This window comes from Bubalus kerabau, chromosome 16 (assembly GCF_029407905.1).
Source record: "Bubalus kerabau isolate K-KA32 ecotype Philippines breed swamp buffalo chromosome 16, PCC_UOA_SB_1v2, whole genome shotgun sequence".
Classification (NCBI taxonomy): Eukaryota; Metazoa; Chordata; class Mammalia; order Artiodactyla; family Bovidae; genus Bubalus; species Bubalus kerabau.
The window spans coordinates 56,039,984-56,067,862 of NC_073639.1; the positions used below are offsets into that span (position 1 = coordinate 56,039,984).

Sequence of the window (27,879 nt, forward strand, 5' to 3'; positions counted from 1 at the left end):
CCTGGCACTAAATAGATCACGATAAAGACACTCATCTATAGTGTTTGATGCAATAAGAAGGCAGAGCATGGCCTTGCCTGACCTCAGCTGGATCCATGCATGCTAGTGATTCAAATTTTCCCCACTCCACATGTGTCCTTCAAAGACCATGAAAGCACTGGAAGTACTGATCTGGGGTTACAAAAATTTTGAGCGAGTTGGTCCGTGAATAATGAGGATCGACTGTACTGATAAAAAGCCATCTTCTCAAGAACATGTAAAACTAAGAGTCTCAGACACACGCACATGCACTTGCATGCACACCCACACTCACACACACTCCCGCTGGAAACATACCTTTTGTATTTCTGAGAAAAAACAAAACATTCTGGTCCAGAAACTCCTCAGGAACAGGAGGACGAATCACCTGGAGATATGTCTTTTCCACCATTTGCTTAACAGTTTTCTGAAACAGAGGGACCAAAAAAGTCACTCTGAGATATATCCGTGCACCAAATCACCTAATATTTGTGTACACCTGAGCTCTCTCTCCATGCACTGGCTGAACTTACTTCCCAGTGGACCAAAGACATGAGCTAAAATTCATCCAGGGGGACTTCCCTGATGGTCCAGTGGCTAAGACTCCATGCTCCCAGTGCAGGGGGCCCAAGTTCAATCCCTGGTCAGGAAACTCAAGCCCACATGCTGCAACTAAGACCTGGAGCAGCCAAAAAAAAAAAAAAAAAAAACTTTAAAAAATAAAATAAAATTCACTCAGATGCTGAACTCTAAGCCTGACTCTTCCACCAACTGGCCACTGCAGCTACACTAAATTGAGCAATATCCTAATCAAGCTTCTCTGGACCACAAATTGCAACAAACCCGTCTTGAATTCAGGTTTTTTGCAGGGAGGCATATTCATGGGGCAACTGAACATAATTTCAATTAGCACATCTCAGGCCAAATGCTTCCATCCTAACTTTATGAACGCTCCCTGGGGTTTGTGCAGTGAAGGGTTGACCCAGCAGACCTGGGTTGTCCAAACCCTACACATTCCAAAGGTGCTCAAGACTAGCCCTGGGACTTCCCTGGTGGTCCAGTGAATAAGACTTCACCTTCCAATGTGGTTGGTGTTGGTTTGATCCTTGATTGGAGAGCCAAGATCCTACATACCTTGCAGCCAGATAACCAAAACATAAAACAGAAGCAATACTGTAACAAATTCAATAGACTTTAAAAATGGTCGACATAAAAAAAAAACAACAACACACAATCTTTAAAAAAAGGAAAAGGCTATCCCTGAACCAGTTCCCAGGTGGTGACCTTTAAGCTTTTGGAACATCCTGGCTGATCTGAGCATCTCTGTAGACCTGGGCCCTTGGGTCATGCTGGAGAGTTCACACTAAAAATGTGATTTATGGTGAACTGATTTTGTTTGCCTGGGGAACTGGGTCACACTGCCTCAGTTTGACCTCTGCAAAGTAGAATGGGCTGCTGAATAACTGTGCAGACTTCATGCAGACATGACTGATCCCCACTAAAAACCCTGGACACCAAGACTTGGGTGAACTCCTCTGATTGGCACAACTGCCTATGTGTTGTCTCACATGGTTGCTGCAGGAATGAATACTGGGAACTTCCCTGGTGGTCCAGTGTCTACGACTCCATACTCCCAACTCAGGAGGGCCAAGGTTCAATCCCTGATCTGGGAACTAGATCTCACATGCCACAACTAAAGATCCCATGTGCCACAGCTAAGACCTGGCACAGCCAAATAAATAAAGTAAAATATTTTTTAAAAAAGAAGAAGAATGAATGCTGCCCTGGAAGCCCCATTTGGAAAGGACAACTCGTTCTTTTTTTCACCTGGACTCTGCCCTGTATGCCTTGTTCTCCATTCATTCTAATCTGCATCCTTTCACTGAAATAAACTATACCCTACCCAAGAGGAGAAAGAGCCACACGTACTTTGACGGGGAGGTTTTCTATACTCTCAAGGTCCATCTCTTCCTCCTCAAGGCTGATGCGAGGACGATGTATAGAGTACATTCTCAGCTGCAGATTCTTAACTGCAAAACATGATGCAATGCACAAGATGAAAAGCTTGGAAAATGAGGTTTCTGGTCACCTAGACCAGACCTGCAGAGAAGGCAATGGCACCCCACTCCAGTACTCTTGCCTGGAAAATTCCATGGATGGAGGAGCTTGGTAGGCTGCAGTCCATGGGGTCACTAAGATTCGGGCACAACTGAGCGACTTCACTTTCAATTTTCACTTTCCACTTTCATGCATTGGAGAAGGAAATGGCAACCCACCCCAGTGTTCTTGCCTGGAGAATCCCAGGGACAGAGGAGCCTAGTGGGCTGCCGTCTATGGGGTAGCACAGAGTCGGACATGACTGAAGCGACTTAGCAGCAGCAGCAGCAGACCAACCTGCATCTTGAACGTTAGTATATTTCACTCAGTGGGCGTGCTATCAAAAAGCTGGGTGTTGGGCCCTACTGGTAGTTCAGTAGTAAAGAATCTGCTTGCCAACGCAGGAGACACAGGTTCGATTCCTGATCCAGGAAGACCCCACAAGCCACAGAGCAATAAAGCCTGTGCCCCGTAACTACTGAACCTGTGCCACAGAGCCTAGGAGCCACAGTTACTAAACCTAAGAGCCACAGCCATTGAAGCTGGTGCACCCTAGTGCCTGTTTTCACAAGAGAAGCCACTGCAGGGGGAAGCCTGGTCACCACCACTAGAGAGTAACCCCCACTACTAAATAAAAAAATAAAATTATATTAAAAAAAATAGCTGGATGTACATTTTTTACAAATGAATCCTACTGTAACCTTGACTCACATTATACTTAGGAGAATTGTGTTGTGGTTTTGACTGGTCCTCAGATGGAATTTTAATTTATGTGTGGGAGTGTACAAGCTTGTTTCAGCTACAGTGTCCAATGAGTGACTTCTCTGAGATTTTTACTTAGAGGGGGCGCTTTATCCTTAGGATGAGATTATAGTTAACATGTTGGCATCTACTCCTTTTTCACTATAAAACTTGAAAGTGCTGGGGGGTGGAAAGAAAACTAACTGGAATGAATCTATGACTCCGAAGTCTACTGTTATTGATGGGATCTGAACATCTCACAGCCTACCAGTCACAACCCTGAGTTTCCGATGAAGCCCACAGAGAAGGGAGAGCTTTCTCAAACTGTTTGGCTGTTCTCCAAAAGGCACTGGACAAAGTCCAGGCTTTGGAACAAATCAACATGTGTGGTCCGAACCCTCTCTACAGTGGGTTTTCTCATCCATAAAATGGGTCAATAATATCTACTGGGGTGAGATTTGGGAGGATTAGATTATAGGTTGGCTGAGTGTGGAGCGTGCTGGCTAGCAGAGGAAATAGTCTACAGCTGGGAGAACTAGCATTATCAGAGCAAGAGCCCACAGACAAAAATACACCATCGAGGGACTTCCCTGGTGATCCAGTCAGTGGATAAGACTCCATGCTTCCACTCCGGGGGATGAGGTTTCAATCCCTGGTCGGGGAACTAAGATTCTACATGCCATGCAATGCAGCAAAAAAAAAAAGAAAAAAAAAAGAAGATTAAAAAAAATACTCTGCCAACTGCACTCAATGCCACAGAGCTATATGCTTAGAAGTGGATAAAATGCTGTTTGATGTTGCATATGCTTTACCACGATAAAAATAAAAGAAAAAAATACGCTTGGAAGGAACATTAATTTGCTTTGTTGGAGACTGTCCTAACCCTTCTCTCCAAGCAGCCTCCTCCCTCCCAGTTCTTTCCTGATCATGGATTTATTGGTAACAAAGCAGGAGGCCATCAGTAAGCATGACCGTGTTGCTCACGACCGCTGCTGTCTTATCAAAACCCAACCTACACAAATCTTAGGAAGAATGGAGGGCCTGTACTTCTAAACTTGCATTCCTCTCCTCTAACACCCCTAATTTTCACTAGAGAGGGGGTTATGTTTTGGTTAACAATAAATTGTTCTGAAAAAATTAAGATGACAATAGGAAACAGTACACATCACCCCAATCCTTTTTCTCCCCTGATTTTATTTTTAATTTTTAAGGGTTTTTTTTTTATCGTTTTTTTCCTTTTGACTGTGGTGGGTCTTTGTCGCCACCGCTTTCTCTAGCTGCAGTGAGCAGGGGCTACTCTTCAGTGCGCAGGCTTCTCACTGGGGTGGCTTCTCTTGTTGAGGAGCACAGACTCCAGACTGTGGGCTTAGTAGTCATGGCACACGGGCTTAGTTGCTCCACAGCACGTGGAATCTTCCTGGGCCAGAGATCAAATCCACGTTCCCTGCATTGCAAGGCGGATTCTTAAACACTGGACCACCGGGGAAGCCCAAGATGTTGTCTTTTTTTTTTTTTTAACCCACCCCCCGTTGTCTTTTTTAATATTTATTTGCATGTATTTGCTTGGCTGCACTTGGCCCAGCTGTGGCATGTGGGATCCTCAGTCTTCATAAACTGCCATGAAGGCACTTTAGTTACAGCATGTGGGATCTAGTTCCTTGACCAGGGATCAAACCCAGGCCCCCTGCATCGAAAGCTCAGAGTCTTAGCCACTGGACAACCAGGGAAGTCCTTCCCCTCTGACTTTCAAACACTCAGTATCTTGGTAAAGTGCCACGTCTAACTTCCGCTATTGTAAGGGAAAGTGAGTTACAGGAGAAATGGGGAGGAAATGGGTTGTTGGGCTCTGCTTGCAACATGATGGTCTGGGGCAGGATTTCAATCTAGGCTCTACCAGTACTTGGGGCTGGGTCCTCCTGTGTCAAGGAAGCACAGTCCTGCCCACAACTTGACCTTGAACTTTTAGCCCCCAGAACTGGGAAAGAAGGCTGTGCTGTTGTTCTATGCGATCCAGTCTGTGGTCCTTAGTTACGGCAGCCCCGGGTAACTAATAATGAACCTATTAACACCCAGCACTTTCTCCTTGTATAAAACTTCTTACTAAGTCTCAGCTTCACATAAGTAAAAAGCAGAGACTGATTTTAGTTTGGGCAAGCAGACCCCTCCCTCCGGGTGAATGCCCTCCAGTTCCCCTCACTCCCAATTCCATACCTGATGCTCTATCTATCGACTCCACTTTTTGAAACTCTGTCTCTTCTTCCTCTTCTTCCTCTTCAGACAGGCCAGGAATGTCATCATCTTTACAGCCACATAAAGCGAAAGAAGAAAAATAAAACGTAATTGCTTCACTGTGCCAGCCCCGGGGAATCACCACTCTCCTTGGTGCTGAGAGTTGGACTGTGGCCTCGGAAGAGTCTGTTGAAGGCCACAGACTCTCTTGAAGGCCATACCCTATTATGGTCTGTTGAAGGAGGTCACCGAGAGGAGGGACCACTGCTCAACCTGAGTGCTGCCCTCAGGCAATCAGGAGCTGTTAGCCCCTGCCCTGTCCTGGGGATGCCCACCCTGGGAGCCACTTCAAGGATGCACCTGGATAGATCAGCTGTGGTGGGAACCTCAAGGTGCTGTGGGTGCCTAAACCCCGGGAAGGCCTCTCTATAAACTCTTACATGCTGGTGAGCAGGCAGTAAACTCATCCAGCCACGCCGAAGACCACCACCTACTGATCAGAGTGGCTGCATCTTTCTCTGGTCTCTCCTTGCCCTCCGTGTATGGGGGCGGTTTGCAAACCAACACACAGTCCCATAGAAATATCCCAGTTACTGGAGACAACCTTAAGGGACACAAAAGGAAGACCTGTGCAAATTCTGCAGGAGAGAAAGAGTACACGGGATGATCACATCGTTACAAGCAGCCCAGAAGAAATGTAAGTAACCAACACACACCCAAAAAGAGGCTCAACCCCACTAATTATCACACAAATATACATTAGAATGAGGACCTGCATCCAATCCCCTTTCATCTAGGGGACTAGTCAAAATTTTCATGATAATACTCAGTGTTGGCGAGGATGTTGGCAAACAGGCACCCCATCACCGTAGCTGGGTGTGGACTGGCAGGGCCCTTCTGGAGAGCAGTGTGGCAGGATCTGTTCAAACCACAAATTCACACATCCACTACATCTCCAGTTCTACTTTTCTAAGTCTCTCCCATAAAATAAAGTGTACAAAAGGACATATTGTGTCATTGTGTGTAAAATAAAATACTGTGGCAGGATAAATGTCCATTCATTAGGGGATAGGTAAATAAAATAGGGTACAACTCTAAAGTTATGTAGATCTATAGTTATGGACAAAATTCTCCAAGGTATCTTTGAGGGTGGACAAGTCACAAAATACTATATATAGTATGACCTTATTTATGATTTTAAGAGCTCTCTCTATACAATATATGTTATCATTGCTCCAGGGGATCTTCCCAACCCAGGGATCAGACCCAGGTCTCCTGAATTGCAGGCTGATTCTTTACCAGCTGAGCCACTAGGGAAGCCCAAGAAAACTGGAGTGGGTAGCCTATCCCTTCTCCAGCAGATCTTTACAACCCAGGAATTGAACCGGGGTCTCCTGTATGGCAGGTGGATTCTCTACCATCTGAGCTACCAAGGAAGCCTTATCATTATATACATACCATTATATAGAGAGATAAAGATGATAATGATGTTGAATATAGATAGATAAATTGATTCCAGAAAAGATCTAGCAGGATGTACAGCAAGCTACCAATAATGGTTACCTATAGGAGTGGGATGCACTTTGCAGGTGGCTCAGTGGCAAAGAATCCACCTGCCAAACAGGACATGTGGGCCTGATCCCTGGGTTGGGAGATCCCCCTGGAGAAGAAAATGGCAACCCACTCCAGTATTCTTTTTTTTGTTTTTGTTTTTGTTTTCACTCTAGTATTCTTACCTAGGAAATCCCATGGACAGAGGATCCTGGCAGGCTACAGTCCATGGGGTCGCAAAGAGTCGGACACGACTAAGCAGCTAAACAGCAACAACATAGGAATGGGAGCAGGGCCGAGGGGCAACTGAGGGCTTATCTTTCACTTTCTATGTTTCTAAGTTCTACGTTATGTGAATTTTTAAGAGAATATCTTCCAGTAATACTTGCTGGAAATATTCATTACTTAATAGTGTGCAACTTTTAGATTACTGCATAACTTTGCAATTTCTAAAAATTACTGTGTAAAAATGCAAGCAAGTTATTAAGTGATCTGGACAGTATGATTCCATTTTGTTATTTCAAGAAACAACACATGTTTAGCTCTTAGAACAGCATCTTGAACTAGATGCTGCTGGTCTAGACACCCCTCTTTCCTCATGACCAGCATCTATTTGTCTCCATCCAAACAATTTTTAACTAAGAGCAGAGAGTTTTGACTCCATAAAGCAGTGGTCCCTAACGTTTTTTAGCACCAGGGACTGGTTTCATAGAAGACAATTTTTTCCACAGATGTGGTGAGGCGGCTGGTTATGGGATGATTCAAGCAAGTTACATTTATTATGCAGTCACTGATCTGACAGGGGGCAGAACTCAGGCAGTCATGTGAGTGATGGGGAATGGCTGTAAATACAGATGAAGATTCACTCACTACGCCGCTGCTAACCTCCTGCTGTGCAGCCTGGTCCCTAACAGGCTCAGGCGTTGAGAACCACTGCCATAAAGGATTCAATAAAACTGTCCAAGGGTCTTTGTGAGCCTGCAGACTTAATGAGCAGAAGGGGAGTGACAATGTGAGACCTGAGCTGAGGAGAGATCCTCTCTCCCCACCTCTGCCCAGGACCCAACATCCAATACCATCCTAGTATCTTCAGGAGCAGTAACTTTGAGTCTCCAGGAACAGCATCCTCAGCAGGGAATATATTTGCATTCTCAACATGTGATGACAATAAGAAGATCCAGAAAAGGAGGGGAAGAATGTTGGGGAAGGGGGCAGGGGTTGTAAAGACAGACCAGAAACAGACATAGCTCTTGGGGGACTTCTGAGCACCCTTTGCAGGAAGTAAGCAGGGGGACCCTCTGAAGAGAGTAAAATCTGCTTCTGCATAGAAGAGGGACATCCTGCCAGGAGGCAATGGGCTAAACATGTGTGAGTATATACAGCACAATAGACAGTCACCAAACTATGAACAGAAGCCCTCAGAGGTCACAAGAAGTCCAAGTTGCATAAGTCACATTCATTTCTTAGGGTCTTAGGATATATATATACACACACACACACACACACACACACACACACGTATTTTTAAGGATATATATAGTATACTTAAAATTTATGCTTATATATATATTTTTAACTACATAAAATCAAAGTTACTGAACTTTGTGGTACATGTGAAATAGCCAATCCTGTTCATTTATTTTTGTATCCATAATTTCACTTGGTGATAATGAAAAAGTCTAAATTTGAGGTCCTATTATAATGAAACATCCAGATCCAAAGGTCTGCCAGGGAAGAAGGGGGCAGATAATAAGTTAGATTCCAAATGTTCTGAGATTCCCTCTCTGGACGTCATTTACAATCCATTATTACTGTTTATTTGCGGGCTTGGATTTTTCTACGGTGAGGATGTGTATCATTTTGTGTGAAGAGGGTATACTTAAAATATGTGAATGTGACTACTACTCTGTAAGAAAAGAAAAAGTGCTGTGTGACTCTGCCTTCCCACCCAGTGGAAGGTCCTGCAGGGGGTCCAGAAAGTCTCCTGAAGATGTGACACTAGCACATTGATGTTAACGAGACGTGTGTGTGCTGCTAAGTCGCTTCAGTTGTGTCCAACTCTTTGTGACTCCATGGACGGTAGCCCACCAGGCTCCTCTGTCCATGGGATTCTCCAGGCAAGAATACCAGAGTGGGCTGCCATTTCCTTCTCCAGAGGATCTTCCCAACCCAGGGATCAAACTTGCATCTCTTGAGGCTCCTGCTTTGCAGACAGATTCTTTTCCACTGAGCCACCAGGGAAGCCCTTGGTTAATGAGACAAATCACACAACCCAGTCCATGACCACTGCACTGATGCCGATACTCCTGCTGGGAGAGAACCTGCGTGTTTCTCAGTCTCCTTCCCCAACAAGCACCTCTCTAAGTGTCCCGTCCTCTGTCTTGTCTCCCCCGTCCCCACCCCTAAGCCTTCTCCATGTCCCAGGGCTGGAACAGCCTCCTCCATGGAGTTCTGGGCATCAGTCACTGTTACTATCTTTATTTGAAATGCTCAATTGTTCAACATAAACGTTTACATCTGCTGTAATGTTTTAACACCTTGTTTTGATGTTACAAGTGCCGGGCGGGAGTCTAGGAAGATAGGAAGGGGTGCTCTTCTCCACCAAGGTGGACCTTGTCATCATCTGGCAGAGTGAGCCTGACGTGTCCCTCTCAGCCCCTGGGCCACTGCTCCATCCATCTACTGCATGCCATTGGACAGTGATTCATATTTTTCTGAATCTTTATTATGTGACCTGTGGGGATGAGTTCGTTGACCTTCTATGTGCCATGGCTAGCCCATCTGTAAAATGGGATAATACACCCACTGGACATGAGCTTGAGTAAACTCCAGGGAGTTGGTGATGGACAGGGACGCCTGGTGTTCTGCAGTCCATGGGGTCGCAAAGAGTCCGACACGACTGAGGGACTGAACTGGATGCTTCCCAGGTGGCCCTAGTGGTAAAAAACGCTCCTGCCAATCAATGCAGGAGACACAAGAGACGCGGGTGCATTCCCTGGGTCGGGAATATCTCCTGGTGAAGGGCACTGGCAACTCACTCCGGTATTCCTGCCTGGAGAATCCCATGGACAGAGCAGTCTGGCGGGCTACAGTTCATGGGGTCGCAGAGAGTCTGGGCACAACTGAAGCGACTTAGCACGCACGCATATGTGTTAGGAACTGTACCTGGTACTGATGCAGTGATAAGTGTTTGCTGTGATTACTTATCTAAGGGGGCTTGTCCGGTTCACCTAAGTGCCTGGACTGTGCCTGGACAGGGTGGGCGGCAATGAGCATTTGCGGACTGCCCGGGAGGCCAGAAGTGGCTGGTGGGCAGGGATCTGCCTTCCTAGCCGGAGTGATGGGAACGAACAGGGCCGAAGGGGGCACGGCGGGAAGGCGGCCGAGGGGCTCACCGATCTCCACCTCCACCTCCTCGGGCACCACCTTGCGGTAGAAGAAGAGAGTCGAGGCGCCCTCCTCGTCGCTGGTCTGGTTCAGGAAGTGTAGGATGAGTTCCTCGGCCTTGCCGTCGTTGCGGTTTAGCAGCTCCTCGAAGAGCTGAGGGTCTGTGATGCCGAAGGCGTTGTACACACGGTCGCGCATCCACAGCACTCGCAGGTCGTCCATGGCGCGGCAGGACTGACCACAGCTCAGCGCTCAGAGAGCTGAGCGCAGGGCGGGCGTCCGTGGCAACGGCGCCCCTAGCAACGGGCGCCCCGGCAACGGCCACCGCTGGCGCGGGGGAGCACAGCCCCGGGCCCTCAGTCCCTACGCGCGCCAGTACCGGAGCCCAGAGCTCACAGAGGCGCGAACCGAGACTCCGGAGGGTGGCGCTGAGCCCCTGGGGGAGGGCCGGGGCGCCCCAGCCTGCGCGCGGAGAGTGGTCGGGGCTCTTCTCCAGGGGAGGGCCGGGGCGCCCCAGCCTGCGCGCGGAGGGTGGTCGGGGCTCTTCTCCCGGGGAGGGCCGGGGCGCCCCAGCCTGCGCGCGGAGGGTGGTCGGGGCTCTTCTCCCGGATGGGCGCCCCCTTCCTTCTGGGAGGACCGAGGTGAGCAGGGCGGCAGCATGCAAGGAGATTGAAAGACTTCGGCCAGGGCCAGTCTCAGTCGTGGAAGGTCTGCAGGCCTGGAAGTGAGCCAGGAGCCTTGTAGGTGCTGGATGTGCAAGGCCTCCTGCTTTTCCACCGCCAGCCTGTCCTGGAACATCCCGCCCGCACTGACGACAAGAAAACACGGGCAAAACAGGTGACAGAGACGGCCTAGGCATCTCGGAGGTGGTAGAGGCAAAATTGGACGCAAGGCAAAAGGACTTCAGTCTGAGCCCTCGGTCGCTCTGGATCAAAGGGCGTCAGAAGAGCAAATATATAGCGAAGATTTCCAAGAAGGGGCAAGTTCCTTCTGGTGTAGCAGGGTCAGGGAGCCGGGAGCCCCATGAAGGGAAACTGGGTACAGGATCAAAGGCTTTGTAGCCAAGCCAAAGCATAATAAAGCAAAACACCCACCGTCTCAAAAATAGATATATTTATTTTTCATTAGTAAAGGGAAGCTGAATACTGACAGGAAGATGCAAATGTGTCCTTTCACGCATTTGTGGATCTTTTAACTTGTTCAGTCCTTTCCCCTCACAGAATTGAGCCCCTAGATTCAGAATTGGGCTGAATCCAGCCTTCTTACTGGATTTTCCCATCAAGGAACAAGTGGAATGTTCTAAGTATTAAAATTCTAAACCAAAGTTCAGCCTGGGTGTTGAAAAATTTTCACTCCAAACTGTCTTATTTTCATCATCTTGAAGTAAGATTTCTTGCTGAAGATACACCAGATGGCATGCAAGCAAACCTGGCTTTAAATTTAATAAGGTTGTTTGTAAATGCAGGCTGAGGAACAGCTGATGTTGTTATTTCTTTTCCAAAATGAATCAGGCCTGAAAGTGTCTGAATTTTTAATTCGTAGACATAAAAGTTACTTAATGCTATACACAATCTATGCCTTATTAAACTACTGCAGAATGAAAACTGAGATCAGAGTGTTGTTATAAAATACTCATTCCATAAATGAGGACTGAGGAGCTTTCAGTGAAAGGTGAGTCCCCTCAAAGTCCTACTCATGATGAATGGCCAGTCCAAGGCTCAGCATGACCTCCAACAAACCCTCTTTGCACTTCTTGATTCAGCACAATCACACCACTGCAAGGACCCTCTTCATCCTTGCAGGGCAAAATCAACCTCTATTTTACTGAAGAAATCCCTTGGATTTTTATTTTACAATGAACAGCTGAATGGAAAGTGGAGAATGTGGCAGTAGTGACATTTCGAGTTAGGGAAATAAACAGATACTTGGCATCATCCAGACAATTGACTGTTTTTCCTCTGGAAGTTTGCTATCACAGGAACGAAGTTACATCTTAACAACCGTGTACATAATACTTCTACCAAATCACTTGCAAACAAAACAGAGCAACAGCTCTAGTAACATGATAGAACCAGTAACTATATAAAGAAAGAAAATTTACCCTGAAGCCTACAAGATGTCATCAAACTCTTAATTCTTGAGAGTTCTTTCACAAAAATTAGAACTAACAATTTGTGTTTAATAATACCATTACATTCTACAGAACTACTACATAGGTTTCAACTGAAAAGTGACTCTTCACTCTGTTCTATGCCCTGATAAAGGTAAAGTGGTCCCCCTGACAACTGCCAGTGGGGGGTGGAAAAGAATTCTGGCAGATCCTGTAGGTTTCCTGTTTACTAGTCAGTTAACAGTGCCCTGAAATTGTTGGTTTCCTAAAAATGAATTAGTTATCTTATTACAATAAACCCTTGGAGTAAAATAATAAAAATAAGAACCTGTGAGGGACAAGTCCGAGCCTGCAAGGCATTAACCACATTTTGTATTCACCCACCAGAAGTGTCCAACCTTATATCTTTCTGGGGAAACTTAACATTGAGAGAAGAATCATTTTTAAGTTTCATCAGCATCATTTTGTTTGATATTTTAAGATAAGGGACAACATCTCATGGAGGAGTAGCATGGCATCTTGACTACAATTAAAAAGGTTTAATGTTAGAGTCACAGTTACGTCATGATGTTCGGTTCATGCCCCTCAGCAAACAGGCCTTGAAATCACCTGAAAAGATACACTTAAATTCAGGGCCACCATGATCTTAGCTTGTAATGAAAGTCCCAAACTCTCTCCTAGCAGCAAGGGTGAAGGAGACAAGCAGGTCTCTTCATGTGAATTACTCAAAATGTTAAGAAAGGGAAAACACTGCAGGTTTCTTTTTGAAAATAAATATCTAAAACCCATTACAGTAAAATATGAAAAATGAACATAACATAAAAATACAGGACAGATCAAAATGTTCAACTGGACTGACTCAAATGTCAAGTGAAAAGATGAATTTAAACTGAAGATTATACACAATGGCTTAGTAAGAATTGGTTTTCCACTGATCTTAGTAGTTTTAAAAAGTTTAACTCTAAGTGCCTTTATCAGACATTTGTTTAGAATTAGTCTGAAAGTGGAACATTATAATTATACTGTTCTCAAGGACAGGTGCAACCTCTTCATGGTAAAATATCTTAATTTATATTTTATTATAAAAATATACAAAATACTACTTTTCACCTTTCCTTCTTCACTCAGTATAAACCCTTTTTGGTTCAGGAACATCAGCCAATTAAATTCAAATCATATCCATATTATGTCTTCTAAAGTCACACTGGATTTTAAGGCTCAGTACACAGTTTATCTTCTCAAATATACAATTATCATAATTGGTTTTATGTAAGGATAACAGGATAAAAGTCTTTAAAAAAATATACAAGTGGGATAACCATTGTGTTGCATATTATTTTATCCCATTTTCTCCAATTATTAAAACAAGACAAAACTATACAAATAATTCTACTTGTAATTCTAGATAGCATACAATGAGAAAGTTTGCATACTTTTAATTAAGCAAAATATAATAAATGGGAACCTTCTAATTATCCATCATTAAATTTTTTTAAAACTACTTAGCTTCAGCTGTTGGAAAATATTATCTGACAACTTCAGGTGACAGAATAACTCTGGCTTTTTTTTTTTTTTTTTTAATAAAATGAAAAGGAATCAAATATCTAAGACTATGTTCAATTCACCATTCAAAATTGGCTTCTCTCTCCCACGCCTGTATTTTTAAAACAACCATAACTTTTGCATGAACTTACATTTGCTCATCATAAAAATGGAAAGAAATTTATATATCTGAAATTGAGAAAGTTTACAAAATACTTAACATATGAGGAAGAGGTATATCTTATAGATTTGGCTGTCTCATAAGGCAATTAATGAAGTTGGAATTTTTCCTATCATCAATTTAACATAAGGAATTCTACAACATGATAATTCTCCAAAAATCTGAAAGCTTGTTGGATACTTCAATATGATCACGCCAGGTCATCACTGAACTTCGAAGAAAGTAATCTGAATGAAAAAGGAACAAATTTGGTGCCTGCACCAACGTAGAATTTGTTCTGAAATTCTACCCTAAAAAAAAAAAAAAGTATTAATGAAAGATTCTGAATAACATTTCCTACATTTCTTAAAACAACATTTACTAAGTTAAAAAACAAGTTCCTGTACTTCCAAACGTGCTTCATTCCATACATGCTCTTAGCACAAATACTTTCAATGAGATAAAACACACGCACACACTGACCCTTTGTTGGCTTTCCCATGAAGGAAATGCTGACACCTCGTGTTACCTCCCACTCTATGGACATTCACACGAGAACTAGGAACCTCTCTCTCCTCGTAACTGGACACACAGACAATCTGATGTATATTGTAAAACATTAAGAAATATGGCTTACAATGAGATAAAGTAACCTGTCAGACCCAAAGGGAGTTGAAAATATTAAATACACATAATTATTCATCAAGTATAAACTTGCTTTTTACATGTCAGGGACAATACCTCAGAAACAAAACAGAATTTTAACTCAGGGGATCAGAAAACAGATCTCAATACTGGCAAGGAAAGAACTAGCCTAAATAATGTAGGTACACATACATATTACTGGAAATGTTCTATGTGTATATATATTGAAGGGGGGTTACTGTCTTAAATATCAGTTCTGAAGCTCAATTCCAAGCTCACCAGTGGAGGCGGATGGCGTGAAGAAATGCAGAAAGCCCTTCCATGATCAAAAGGATGAAAATCGTCAATACTGCAAAGAAAGCGATCACTGGGAGCAGCACCAAGACCCCGTAGGCTGTGTCTACCCGGAGGCCGACGTGCATCAGCATGGCCCACAGGACCTCAGACAGCTCTGCGTGGGAAGCATTTTGCAGAGTTAACCTCTGTTGACCTTCAGTGAGTCACTTCCATTAGCCAGCCAGACTGAGTTTCCTTCTGAGAAATTCTGAATTCTTATCTCTAAAATAAATATATACCCGTAAAAGATATAATCTGCTCTTCACGTAAAAATTACGTGAGCAACCTGATCATCTCAAATGTGGAGGATGACTTGACATTCCAGAGAAATCAGAGGTCTGCCTGCCTGCCAAGGAGAGATCTTGATCCAGATGGGGGTCTGGCTGGCTCGGTCCCCGTGCAGCGCTGGATCAGGCAGTAGGAAGCTGGGCATCAGTCCTGACTCGGCCACTAACTGATTAGGCAGGTGATCCAGCGCCAGCACCGAACCTCACTGGGCCTTAGTCTCCTCCTCTGCAATAGAAGATGGTGGACCACAGCGCCCCCTCCAACCAGAAAAGTCTCAACTTGCGGCTATGCTTATAAAAATATCAGTGTGCCAACCAGCAAAGGAACACCTCTATCACCTGGTGATTTTCACAAGTACAGATAGTCTTTGCACAACAGAGCAGGGGCAGAACAGTGACCAGCGAAAGCATCCTTAATGGTCAACGGGGAAAATGACAGTTGTTCCAGGACCTTTCAAAATTACTGTCAAAACATTAAAACACTCTCTTATTCTTGGTTATAAATGCATAAGGAAATGAAAAAAAGAGAGCGAATCTATCTTTTAAACATTAGAAATACTGAGTATTAAATTGTTGGGGGGTTTTGGTAAGAACTTATCAAGGGTGATTTGAACAGCCTTCTTCTCATGTGACCTGGGAGAGCCAGGCACCTGGACACAGAGCAAGCCTTCTCCCTAATACCTAGCAAGCTGTCCTACTCTTTTCCAAGTTGGAATCAGCTTCTACAGTGTCCTTTGCGCCTTCCAAGTCCTGAACTACCTCCTGGAGCTTCGGCAGCATCACTTCTGGGACACCAGCATCTTCCGTACGTTACTAAGTTCCTCTGGCTGCAAATTTCACCTCTCGAACAGCAGCAGCGTCACACCCCCACATCAGTTCTTTCTCCTAAACTCCTGTTACATTCCGTTTGCATTTCACTTCCAACATATCACCGTTTGTTTCTTTGGTGCGTTTTTTCATCTTTGTTGGCCAATTCCCTCAGTTCACTGATCCACTTTTAAATGCCAGGTAAGTTTACCACTGGCCTACAAGGAGGCAAGCCCACCATGCACTTTGCTGTCTGGGCACGAACTGAGAAGCAGGTTCAGGGACCAATGGGGAAAATGACAGTTGTTCTGGGACCTTTCAAAATTATCAAAACATGAAAACACTCTCTTATTCTTGTTTATAAATGCATAAGGAAATGAAAAAACACAGGGTCCAATCACAACAGGCTCTGAAAAAGTGACGTCGCTGGTCGCTGGTCTCTGGTCATGATGTGCATGTGTATTATTTACAAGTGACTTGTAGGCTAAAAGGCCAGCAGTGAAGCCTGCGCTTTGTACCCATATACTCAGATTTTACTGTAGAAACTGAAATTTCAACCATGTTTTGGGGCAGCTGGTGAGACTTAAGTAAAATGGAGGTAACTGAAATCCATGCATCACCAGAGAATGCAAAAGGAGGACTATCTGTAATCAAAACTATTGTTTCAGGACTTGCTTGACATAACTAGACCATCACACTTGGTGAGGCAGGGCTGAATTAAAATAACAGTAAAAACAAAAATAATAATGGTCAGAGCAGAGGGAGTAAAATGCTTATGCCAGAGGTTCCTAAGCCTTCTCGGTCCTGAAAACAACTCGTGTCCTGGTGATTTTTTTCACAGCACCCTGAAGTCAAAAGAAATACCCAGGAGACCAGGGCAGTAAGTAGTCAAGTCCAAACAACCTAACAGTCCCCATTCACACAGTATCGTAGACAGTGCCCTTTCCATCAAAATTTTTAGTGTCCCACAGTGCCCGCATGAGTTAACTGAGGTGCTGAGGGGTGTCTTGACCCAGAGTTTGGGAACTGCAGGTCAAACCAGACACTTACGTGCATGAGCCAAACTGAGTGCCCAGAGCCTCAGGTACGAAGCAGTGTTAGAGATGCATCCCAGACAGTACTCGATGGAATGGATTATTTGGGTCATTAATATTTCTCCAAAATCAAACTACAAGAGATGACACAACCTGGTTAGATTCTGTACACGACATGCATGACGGTGACAGGACTGGCTTCTGGAACGCTGCTGAGGACGTGCTGGAGCGTGAGGGGCACGGAGCCACGAGATCCGAGTTCTGCTCACAGCTCTGCCGCTACCCAGCTTTCGATCTACGGAGCTCCCATTCCCGTCCCCAGGATGTGACCCCACAGGTGAGCTGGAGGCACTGGACCGGAACTCCGGAACTCTGATGCCACAACCACCATGGCCCTCAGTCAGCCCAATGAGGTTCTTGAGCTACTCTTAGTAATTATAAAACGTATCATGAAAAACCAGACATCCACCAACCACAAGAGTAGAAGATTGTGAATGTACATGTGTTTAACGGATAAGAGCATCTTAATACGAGTCTGAGAACGAGAAACTATAAAAAGAGTCCCTAACAGTGAAAAGACCGTAGAACACTGGGCAAGACGCCTCTCACATTCTTCCAGGTCTGCTTTTTGTTTTTTTATGACCTTAGAAAGTTAATTATTAACTGTCTCAAATTAAAGCACTAAATTACATAATAATTACAAAAGGCTGACTGTAAGAAATCTTGTTTAGTCCTCATTGAACAACCAAAAAAGTTTCCAAGAAAATAAAGTAGATGAGAGCAGCAGACATGCTAGTTCTGTCCGCCAGGACTGGGCTTCCCTTCCTTGGGAGGAAACGCTTCTTCCCCCCTCTCACCCTGGATCCATAGCCAGTCGTTATTAGCTAAAATGTGCCCCCTCCTTAAGTCGTACGTTGAAGCCCTAATCCCCAATATGAGTATGTTTGGAGATGGGGCCTTTAAGGAAGTAATTAGGGTTAAATGAGGTCATAAGGTTGGGGCCTGATCCAGTAGGACTGATGTCTTTATAAGAAGAGACAACAGGAGATGCATGCATAGCAGTAAGGCCATGTGGGGACACAGCCACAGAGAGAAGCCCCAGGAGAAACTGACCCTGCCAACACCTTGACCTTGGACATCTGGGCTCCAAAACCGTGAGGAAGAAATTTCTTCAGTTCAAGCCCGAGTGTGGCTGTGGCAGCCCGTGCAGACCACTACAGCACTCACTGGTTTGGGGATGGCGAGTGACGCCAGCCAGGCCGATCACAGCACTTCCTTAGGATTCTTCCTCATGCTAAGAGTGGTTTTCTCTGATTGAAAGACTGAAGAAGATGAGCCCAGTGCACACTGTGGCTACAGTTTCAACATCGTGGGGCCAACTGGCTTCAGAATGTGAAGCAAACTTAAGAAGAAAACCCCAGCCAGACTTGCTGGGATTGGAATCCAGAGCCTCACCAGCCTGAGGCCCACTCTCCCCACGTCCTGACCTGAGCCAGCAGAATCCCCCTGAAGCCAGTGTGAACACGGTCTCTTTCTTACAACTATGGAGAAGTTCTCATGGAGATGAGAATCTTCTGAAAGCAATGTTCACAGCACCTTAAGTCATTTAATATCACAACTTGTGATGTTAACACTATAAATCCCATTGTAAGACTAAGAACCACAAAATGTTAACCCCAAATCCTTATGATGACAATTCTATGAAGAGAACAGTATTTGGAAAGCTTTGAGGAACGGTTGTTTTGCTTTGAGTTTTGATGTTTAAGATGATTACTATCAATGAACAGAAACAGTCACAGATAGAGGAAATAAATGTATGGTTACCAAGGGACAGTGAGGGAAGGGATAAACTGGGATATTGGGGTTGACATATACACACTACTATATACAAAACAGACAACTAATAAGGACCTCCTGTATATCACAGGGAACTCTACTCAGTACTCTGTGATGACCTATATGGGAAAAGAATCTAAATGGATACATATAAAGGAAGCTGAGCACCAAAGAATTGATGCTTTCGAACTGTGTGTTTGAGAAGACTCTTGAGAGTCCTTGGACTGCAAGGAGATCAAACCAGTCAATCCTAAAGGAAATCAGTCCCGAATATTCACTGGAAAGACTGATGCTGAAGCTGAAGCTCCAATATTTTGGCCACCTGATGCAAAGAGCTGACTCATTGGAAAAGACCCTGATGCTAGGAAAGCTTGAAGGCAGGAGGAGAAGGGGACAACAGAGGACGAGAGGTTGGATGGCATCACTGACTCGATGGACACAAGTTTGAGCAACTCTGGGAGTTGGTGATGGACAGGGAAGCCTGGCGTCCTGCAGTCCATGTGGTCACAAAGAGTCAGACAAAACTGAGCAACTGAACCGAACTGGTATGTGTATGTATAACTGATTCACTTTGCTGTACACCTGAAATTAACGATGGTAAGTCAATTAGACTCCAGTAAAAATTAAAAAAAAAAAAAAGTGATTCTTATCACTCTCGTGACGATCATCTCTGTGCAAGCCTGGCTCCTCACATCAACAACAGTAACTGAAAAGGTTACCTCTTCACACGTCACTTCTCTACATCCATCTTCCATTTGGTTGTTCCCCTCTTCTATGTCTTGGCCTCCCAGCAAAGAAACTTCTTCCTCGCTATCTTTCCTTACAAGTGTGTAGCCACTCTAAAAACAACCCAAAGAAAATAGAGTCAGTGCCTTTAAAATCGCAAGGTTGTGACAACATCAAAGTTAGAACCCCTTCGACTCTGTTAAAGATTCAGCTCTTCAGGAATAAAAAGCCCTTTAAAAGAAAATGAGCATATTATACCCACTAGGATGGCTGTTGTAAAAAAAACAGAGCATAAGTAAGCATTGATTAGGGTGTGGAGGAACTCCTGTGCATTGCTGACAGGAACATAAAATGGTGTAGCCACTGTGGAACAGTTCAGTGGTTCCCCAAAGCATTAAATAAAGAACAATCATTTCTAGCATATACCCAAAAGAACCGAAAGCTAAAGACTCCAATAGATATTTATATGCCCACATTCAGAGCAGCACTGTTCACAACAGCTAAAAGGTGAAAGCAACCCAAGTGCCCATTCATGGATGAACCGAGAAGCAAAATGTAGTCTATCCACACTATGGAATATTATTCAGCCTTAAAAAGGAAGGGTCCTCCGTGGTGGTCTGGTGGTTAAGACTCCATCTTGCAATGCAAGGGGTACAGGTTCAATCCCTGGTCAGGGAACAAAGATCTCACATACTATGGAGTCAAAAAGTGGGGGGAAAAAAGGAAGGAAATTCTTCTATTCCTTTTTAATTTTTTGGCACCACATAGCTTGTGGGATCGTAGTTCCTCATCCAGGAATTGTACCCAGGCAAGTCTCAGCAGTGAGCACAGAGTCCCAACTATTGGACCACCAGGGAATTCCCAGGAAGGAAATTCAGACACAGGTTACAACATGGATCAATCTTGAGGACATTATGCTAAAATAAAAGGAGAATATTACCTGAATCCACTTGTATGAGATACCTAAAGCAGTCAAATTCATACACACATAAAGTAGAAGGGTAGTTGCCAAGGGCTGGGGCGAGAGGAAATGAGGAATTAGTGTTCATGGATATGAAGTCTCAGTTTAGGAAGATGGAAGAGTTCTGGAGACGGGTGGGAGGAGGATGCACAGTGTGAAATACTTAATGCCAGTGTGTACTTGAGGTGCACACTGAACTGTGTGCCTGAAACGGTTACGATGGAGAATTCACACCACGCGTACTTTACTACAATATTTCCCCCACCCCAGCCCCAGAATTTTTTTAAAAAAGAAATATAGACAAACAAGAAAACAGTCTGAAAAGAAACTCAACAAATGGTTAACACTGTTTATAACTGTACAGGAAAACTTCAAGGCACTATTTTCTGTATTTTCCAAATTTCCTTTAATTATGTTACTTAAAAAAGCACCTTAGAAAATGAAGAGGCAAGAATAAGGAAGAAAAACACTTTAGTTATGACCAGCATCACTGAAAGATTTCAGTGCAAGCTCCTGCTAGGTTTGGGGTTCATTAAAGGGGGACCAGTTTCCCATGCCCAGATGTGCAGGCTCCTGGCGCCACATGTTTGCAGAACAGCCAACACCAGAGTGCTCAGTGAGGGAAGTTTTAGCTTTTAAATCAAAGCCTGGATCCCATGGAAGGTGTTTTGTTTTTTACCAAATCTATTTATTTATTTCTTTGGCTGCACTGCACAGCAAGCAGGACCTTAGTTCCCTGACTGGGGATTGAACCAATGCCCGCTGCAGAGGAAGCGTGGAGTCTTAGCCACTGGAATTCCCGGAAGGTGTTTTCCTTACAAAACTTTTCACAGCTAAAAACAGACTTTGCTCACCATCGACAAACGTGCATCCGAACTCACACTTACCCTGCCGACCCCAAAACAATTGTGCCCCCTGTGCAGCCACAGCAGAAAGAGTGGTTTTCCCAAGAAAAGCACGGGGACTGACAACACGGTGATGAGCAGCAGCAGCCTCTGGACATGCTCCTGTTGGTGCAGACGGGGAGGAAGCCGGTTAACACGCAAAGACCTACCAAGTGTCACTGGTACCCTGAAACCACTGACAACCAAGTAGAATGTCTATCAGCAAGGAACGTAAAGTAAACGCAAGCTACATTTTATATTTATATATATTTGTCAGCGGGTCTCTACCTTTTGTTTCTTAAACGCATAGCTGATATGGGTGGCATCACACAAATGTGCATCTATATAGAAAAGTCATTTCTGGAGAGAACCATGTGCCATAGTCCAACTGCCAGTTCTCTGAAAGCCTGGCTGAATCAGAAACTGATTTTAAAGAAACTGGAGGGGCTTCCCCTGGTGGCTCAGTGGTATTATTTAAATATAAATAAATAAATCCAAGTATTTAAAAAGAAAAAAACTGGAAAAATAAAAGAAAAGAAAAAACTGGAAAGACAGATGGATGAGCAGTACTCGGGAACCCTCCCTAACACATTCTTTCCCCACCACTTCTGACAGCTAAGGAGTGGCAGCAAGTTTGGATTACAGTCTGACCAGAGCCCCAGAGACAGCACTCACGACAGAATGACACGCCCCTGTGATAACAGAGAGAAACAGAAAGCCGCTCAGTGCCTGGGAGGCCGTGGGAATCACCTTTCATCATTCTACTGATCGAAACAAAAAGGTTCTCATGAGGACTTCCCTTGAGTTCCTAAGAATGGGGGAAGAAAAAAAAAAAGATTGTTTACCTGCCCTGGGTAAAGACCACCTGTGTCACTAGCCAGGAACAAAAACATGCTAATAAATTCAATCAGAATGCTAGGAGCAGTTCTGGAGGTTTCAGCTGAATAAACCAGCCACTTATAGATGATCATAAATATAAGGTATCCAAAGATGCAGAGCATGAAGAGCAGTTCTGGTATGGAAACCAGACAAATATTGAACTTCTTCCTGAAATGCCTAGGGCAAAAAACAGAATTGATTAACCCATGAACAAATGTTTTAACATTTATTTATTTGGTTGCACCGGGTCTTAGCGGCAGCACGCAGCTGTACTAAGATAAAAAGTAAAGAGTAAATTAATCTTAAATTCTCCATGACAAAGCCCATCTCAGAATCACATCATCTGTGTTATGACCCAGATATAATCACAAAAAGATGTGAGGACAGGAGAGAAGACTAGTCTTTCCCTTTCAGATTCAATTAGAAGAAAAAAGACATCATCTCTTACTTCTAATATACCAGCTGTAAGAAACAAACCAAAAGTTTTTGATTTATAAAATAAAAAAGAATATGACAAAAATCACCTCTGGACATAAATGTGAATGAACATGCTGCATGTCTCCCTCACTTGAACATAAACTCTATGAGGGTGAAAACTTTTTTCTGATCTCACTGTTCAACCCCTAACAGTGCCAAGCAAATTCTATATGCTCAACAAATATTTGCTGAATCAAAGAAGCTGCCAAAAAACTGATCATTAAAACAGGATCATATGAATACAACATACCCCCATACTGGCTGCCTTTAAGATCCAGGCAGTCTATCAACAAGCAAAGTTTAAGAAATATTAGTACCAAAAACTTGGCTTATAAATATTGGTTTAAAAAAAATATCTGTACTTACAAGTGGTTAAATATTCCCAGAATGACTCCAAAAGTCATGTGAGTAATCCCTAAAATCACAGACATCTTCATTTTGAAAGAGTTTAGAAAAGTGAGACGATTGGTGGCCAAGTTCCAAATCTAAAGACAAAACGAAACAGCAAAAAAGAAAACTTAACTTCCTTCAACTGCCTTAGGATGAAAGTGCTATTCCCTAAGGCAACCGTGGTCAAGCTTTTTCAAGTTTCCTATCATATTAAGACTTGAGGCAACAATATTCAATTATGTACATTATGTTTAGAGACAAGAATAAACAATTAGGAGAGAGCGTCCCTTGGAGAGCTCAGATAAGGGGATGATAGACTCCTGTCAGTGGGTTTTTTCATTACTGTATCACCTCCCTCCAAACCGATTCTGACGCGGCTTTATTCACTTGGCTGCGCCCAGTTCTAGCTGCAACATGCAGGCTCTGTACTCGCGGCCTGTGAACTCAGCTGTGGCAGGCAAGATCTAGTTCCTGGGTCAGGGATTGAACCCAGGTCCCCTGCATCAGGATGGCAGAGTCTGAGACACTGGACCACCAAGGAAGTCCCTTGAGGTAGTTTCTAAGCTCTTCTCTTAAGGCTGAGATTCCTCGAGAAGATCCCTGAGTCTAGAGAGATGCTGCCTGGGCCTCAGAAGCAGCCACCTGCCGAGCCCCATGGCGGGGTGGGCAGGTGGGGACAGCCCCAGCCCCAGAGCCACTGCCTCTCTTTCCTTCTCCCCACACTTTTCCCCTTTCAAACAACCACCTCAATAAGCACCATGGTAAGCTTAAGCTCCCTTTCCCATTCTAAAATTCTACACTATTTCTTTCTAAAACAAAAGATAAAAAAATAATTAACGTGCACAAAGAAGAAATGGAAGAAGCAGCACATGTTTCATGGCACTTTTCACTAGAATCAAGGGGGTCAGGGAGTAGGACAGACTGTAACCCAGCTCTCCGTGGACTTGTACTCAGGCACTGATCCTGGCTTCTCAAATGGACTGTCAGCTTCATCTGCACACCAGCCTGACTCGGAATACCCGGTGAGCCTCTGTCATCCAGACAGAAACCCCCGAGAACCAGCCCCTCAGGTAAAACCACCTGAACCGTGCTGAACAGTCTGTGAAACCTCTGTGACAGTTCAAACTAGGTGATCCTGGGAATTCCTGGTGGTCCAATGATTAGGGCTCTGAGGTCCTACTGCTAAGGGCAAGTGCTGCATCCCTGGTCAGGGAACTAAGGCCCTGACCTTAGTTCCTAAGGGAATAAACCACACAGAGTGGTCAAAACTAAAAACATTTTTCATTGAAAAATTAGGTGGTACTAGCGAGAAACTTGCGGAGAAGGCAATGGCACCCCACTCCAGTACTCTTGCCTGGAAAATCCCATGGACGGAGAAGCCTGGTAGGCTATAGTCCATGGGGTTGCTAGGAGTCGGACACGACTGAGCGACTTCACTTTCACTTTTCACGTTCATGCACTGGAGAAGGCAATGGCAACCCACTCCAGTGTTCCTGCCTGGAGAATCCCAGGGATGGCAGAGCCTGGTGGGCTGTCATCTATGGGGTCGCACAGAGTCGGACACGACTGAAGAGACTTAGCAGCAGCAGCAGCAAGAAACTTGAGGTATTAAGGGGAGGCGTATACTCACGGGATCAATGCCGAAAGGGTAAGGGCCGCAGAACACCCCGGGCACACTGGGATCCAACTGCAGCACGCTGTGGTGCCTGACGACGCTGTCGCTGTAACACAAAAGAGGGGTGAGGGCCTCCTGTGATGGCGAGGGGGCCCCGGAGTGACGCCCTCCACCTCAGACACCATCTGGCAGCCGGGCAGACACTCACTTCCAAAGCACCATCTTCCTCTGCTCCTCTGGGCTGTGACTGGAGCTGTACATGGCAGACACGTTCCACCTGGAGCCGAAGAGGTTGACTGACTTGGAAAAGCAGTCGTTGTAGATGAGGCCCGTGTACACTGAGAACAGCCCCATCAGCAGGAGGATATAGCGACCATTGAAGAACATCCGCATGATCTGTGGGGAGCGAAGTGCGGTGAGTGAGACAGGACCACGGGGAACAGAAGCTGAAGTGATCGAGTTAGTCTGGGCACATTCTTAACCGCTTCTCTCCAGGCTGCTCACAGTCAAGCTCATGGGGACTTCCCTGGCAGTCCAGTGGCTAAGACTTTGCACTCCCAGTGCAGGGGACCCGGGTTTGATCCCTGGTCAGGGAACTCGATCCCACATGCTGCAACTAAGATCCAGCACAGCCAAATAAATAAACACTTTAAAAATATATATGTATAAATAAAAATCAAGTTCATGGCACAGAACTTCCCATCACACAAGAATGAAGACCCACCCCACCTAGGTCTCAGTCAGGTGGGTTATGGTTATCGCCAAAAATGAAACATTTTTAAATATTTTAAATATTTTTTTAATATTTAATATATTTAATATATTTATATTTAATAAATATTTAATATATTTAATATAAAGATATTTTAAATATCTTTTTCTAGTCAAACAGAAGGTAATCACTAATGCTACCTCACTGGAGATAATGAGCTGGAGGGTTTATGTTTTTACCTCTTGTGACTGATTTAGTCTGGGATGATTTTCGTTTAACACCAACAGGAGGGCAAATAAGAACATCACAAAACCATGTCCAAAGTCTCCAAACATCACGGCAAATAAAAAGGGGAAAGTGATGATGGTGAAGAGAGCTGCAGGAAAAGCAAGAGATTTCTGATTGGCAGCAGAGGCAGAAATTTCTAGTTAATGCAAACACGACCGCATATAATGATCTTTACTTTCTCCCAAATTCTCAAGAGAGAACTGACAGGTTAAAAAGAACACTTTAGGGACTTCCCTGGTGGTCCAGTGATTAAGACTGCATGCTTCCAATGCAGGGGCACGGGTTTAATCCCGGGCTGGGGAAGTATGATTCCACACGCAGCCAGGCACGTTCAAAATGAAATAAACAGCTTATACTAAATAACAAAACAGCTACTAGTGAGCCTATTTTTCCGAATGTCTGTTACATTCTCATAGGGGAAAAAAAGCAGCAGTGATGCACAGAATATATAAAATGTAAAGACTAGCAAATTCAGGCTTCCAACCTGGGTTCACCTCTTGGTAGCTCCCGACCCCGTAGGCATCCACGATGTTCTGAAACCCCTCGGTGAATTTGTTGGTACGGATCAGAGTTGGGGGAGTTTCTTTTGTTGGGATTGTGTTCATGAATGAGGGGATCGTACCACCGCTCTCTCTCTTTCACATGAAAAAAAGAAAAAAAGAAAAAGTTACCACCCAAGAGCTCTTTCAACAAACCTTGGTGGCCTGCTATGACGAGGCCCTGTGCAGGGCCACGTGGGGAAGTACCGATCACCACCCCCCAGGAGGTCCAAGTACAGCAGGAGTGACAGGAGGAACTGAGGGAGGCTCCCGGGGTGGGCAGGGAGGCTGCGCCTGGGGTTGCGGTCTTACAGAAGGAAGAATCTAGCAAGGCTGAGTGGTGGAAGTGGGCAGTGGTGAGTGTAACAGAAATAAACCAAAATGTTGCCATATTGACATTCTGATTTATTCTTCCCTATATTTCATTTTTATTAGGTAATATTGCAGCTGTCTCTAAATTTCTCTTGAACATTTTTAGGAGATAAACCACTAAATTCCAGTTTTATATTGGCGACCCTGGGGCTACTTATATACACACATATGCACTAAAGTACCAGTCATGTCTCTCAAAACTGATGCTACCTCAATAAATAAGAATCATCTAGATCTTTAAATAAATACAACAGATGCCCCATACTCCAAAATAACTATTTTTATGCCATCATTATTTTGATGTTTTTGTACCATAACAGAATTATGTGAAGAAACAAGGTGATTAACCAAAAGCTCATAAAAAAACATGTTTCTTTGTCTATTGAAGTATGTAAACCTATTATTTTCAGTAAAGAACTAAGTTTTGATACAGAAAAACTCTTGTATAGCAGAAACTAACACAACATTGTAAAACACCTATACCCCAATTAAAAAAAACTCACACAGGAACATGGGAGACTGAGCCCATAGTCCTAAAGTGAGAATAACCTATTATTCAAAGTTCAGGGGAAGAAGGCAACAGCACCCCACTCCAGTACTCTTGCCTGGAGAATCCCAGGGACGGGGGAGCCTGGTGGGCTGCCGAGTATGGGGTCACACAGAGTCAGACACGACTGAAGCGACTTAGCAGCAGCAGCAGCAGCACATGGTTTAATGGAGAAGGAAACGAGTCGGACACGATTGAAGCGACTTAGCAGCAGCAGCAAAGTTCAGAGACCACAGGAACTGAGATTAATAGGTTCAACCAAGTTGAATACGTGGAAGTATATTTAACCAAAACCTTCCACAGGACCAAAGCAAACAAACAGAAAGAGACACCGTAAGACAAGTGACAGAACAGGGGAGAACATTTGTTCTCGTATCACAGACAACAAGATAAGGAAATTAGTAAGAAAAGGACCAACCCCCAAGTGGGAAATGGGCAAAGCATGTGAACAGAGAGCTCACCAGGAAGTGAAAATTCAAAGGCTCTTAAACATACAAAAAGATATTCAGGACTTCCCTGGTGGTCCAGTGGTTAAGAATCTACCTGCCAATGTAGGGGACCTGGGTTTGATCCCTGGTCTGGGAAGATACCACATGCCTCGGGGCAACTAAGCCCATGCTCTGCAACTAGAGAAGCACACCACAATTAGAGAGTAGCCCCCACTCTCCACAGCTAGAGAAAGGCCGAGAGCAGCAACAAAGATCCAGCA

General features: G+C 44.4%; 2 protein-coding genes across 4 annotated transcripts in view; both read right to left on the reverse strand.

The window, feature by feature from the left end:
* DNAH10 (dynein axonemal heavy chain 10) overlaps nt 1-10,579 on the reverse strand; it is a 161,177-nt gene extending 150,598 nt beyond the window's left edge. For both annotated transcript variants that reach the window (XM_055550810.1, XM_055550808.1), the window contains exons 1-4: nt 10,032-10,579; nt 5,068-5,154; nt 1,948-2,048; nt 337-445 (exon numbers count right to left, since the gene is read on the reverse strand). In XM_055550810.1, the coding sequence (XP_055406785.1) occupies nt 337-445; nt 1,948-2,048; nt 5,068-5,154; nt 10,032-10,245 (511 nt within the window). In that variant the 5' untranslated portion in view covers nt 10,246-10,579. The remainder of the gene's footprint in view (nt 1-336; nt 446-1,947; nt 2,049-5,067; nt 5,155-10,031) is intronic.
* Nucleotides 10,580-11,121: 542 nt separating this feature from the next.
* ATP6V0A2 (ATPase H+ transporting V0 subunit a2) overlaps nt 11,122-27,879 on the reverse strand; it is a 41,039-nt gene continuing 24,281 nt past the window's right edge. Inside the window, exons 10-20 of one of the 2 annotated variants that reach the window (XM_055549530.1) lie at nt 26,197-26,347; nt 25,664-25,800; nt 24,921-25,108; nt 24,728-24,818; nt 23,074-23,192; nt 22,197-22,407; nt 21,355-21,474; nt 19,500-19,619; nt 16,961-17,078; nt 14,760-14,931; nt 11,122-14,146 (exon numbers count right to left, since the gene is read on the reverse strand). In XM_055549530.1, coding sequence (XP_055405505.1) covers nt 14,047-14,146; nt 14,760-14,931; nt 16,961-17,078; nt 19,500-19,619; nt 21,355-21,474; nt 22,197-22,407; nt 23,074-23,192; nt 24,728-24,818; nt 24,921-25,108; nt 25,664-25,800; nt 26,197-26,347 — 1,527 coding nt within the window. In that variant the 3' untranslated portion in view covers nt 11,122-14,046. The remainder of the gene's footprint in view (nt 14,147-14,759; nt 14,932-16,960; nt 17,079-19,499; nt 19,620-21,354; nt 21,475-22,196; nt 22,408-23,073; nt 23,193-24,727; nt 24,819-24,920; nt 25,109-25,663; nt 25,801-26,196; nt 26,348-27,879) is intronic. The other variant, XM_055549531.1, reaches the window with a different exon arrangement.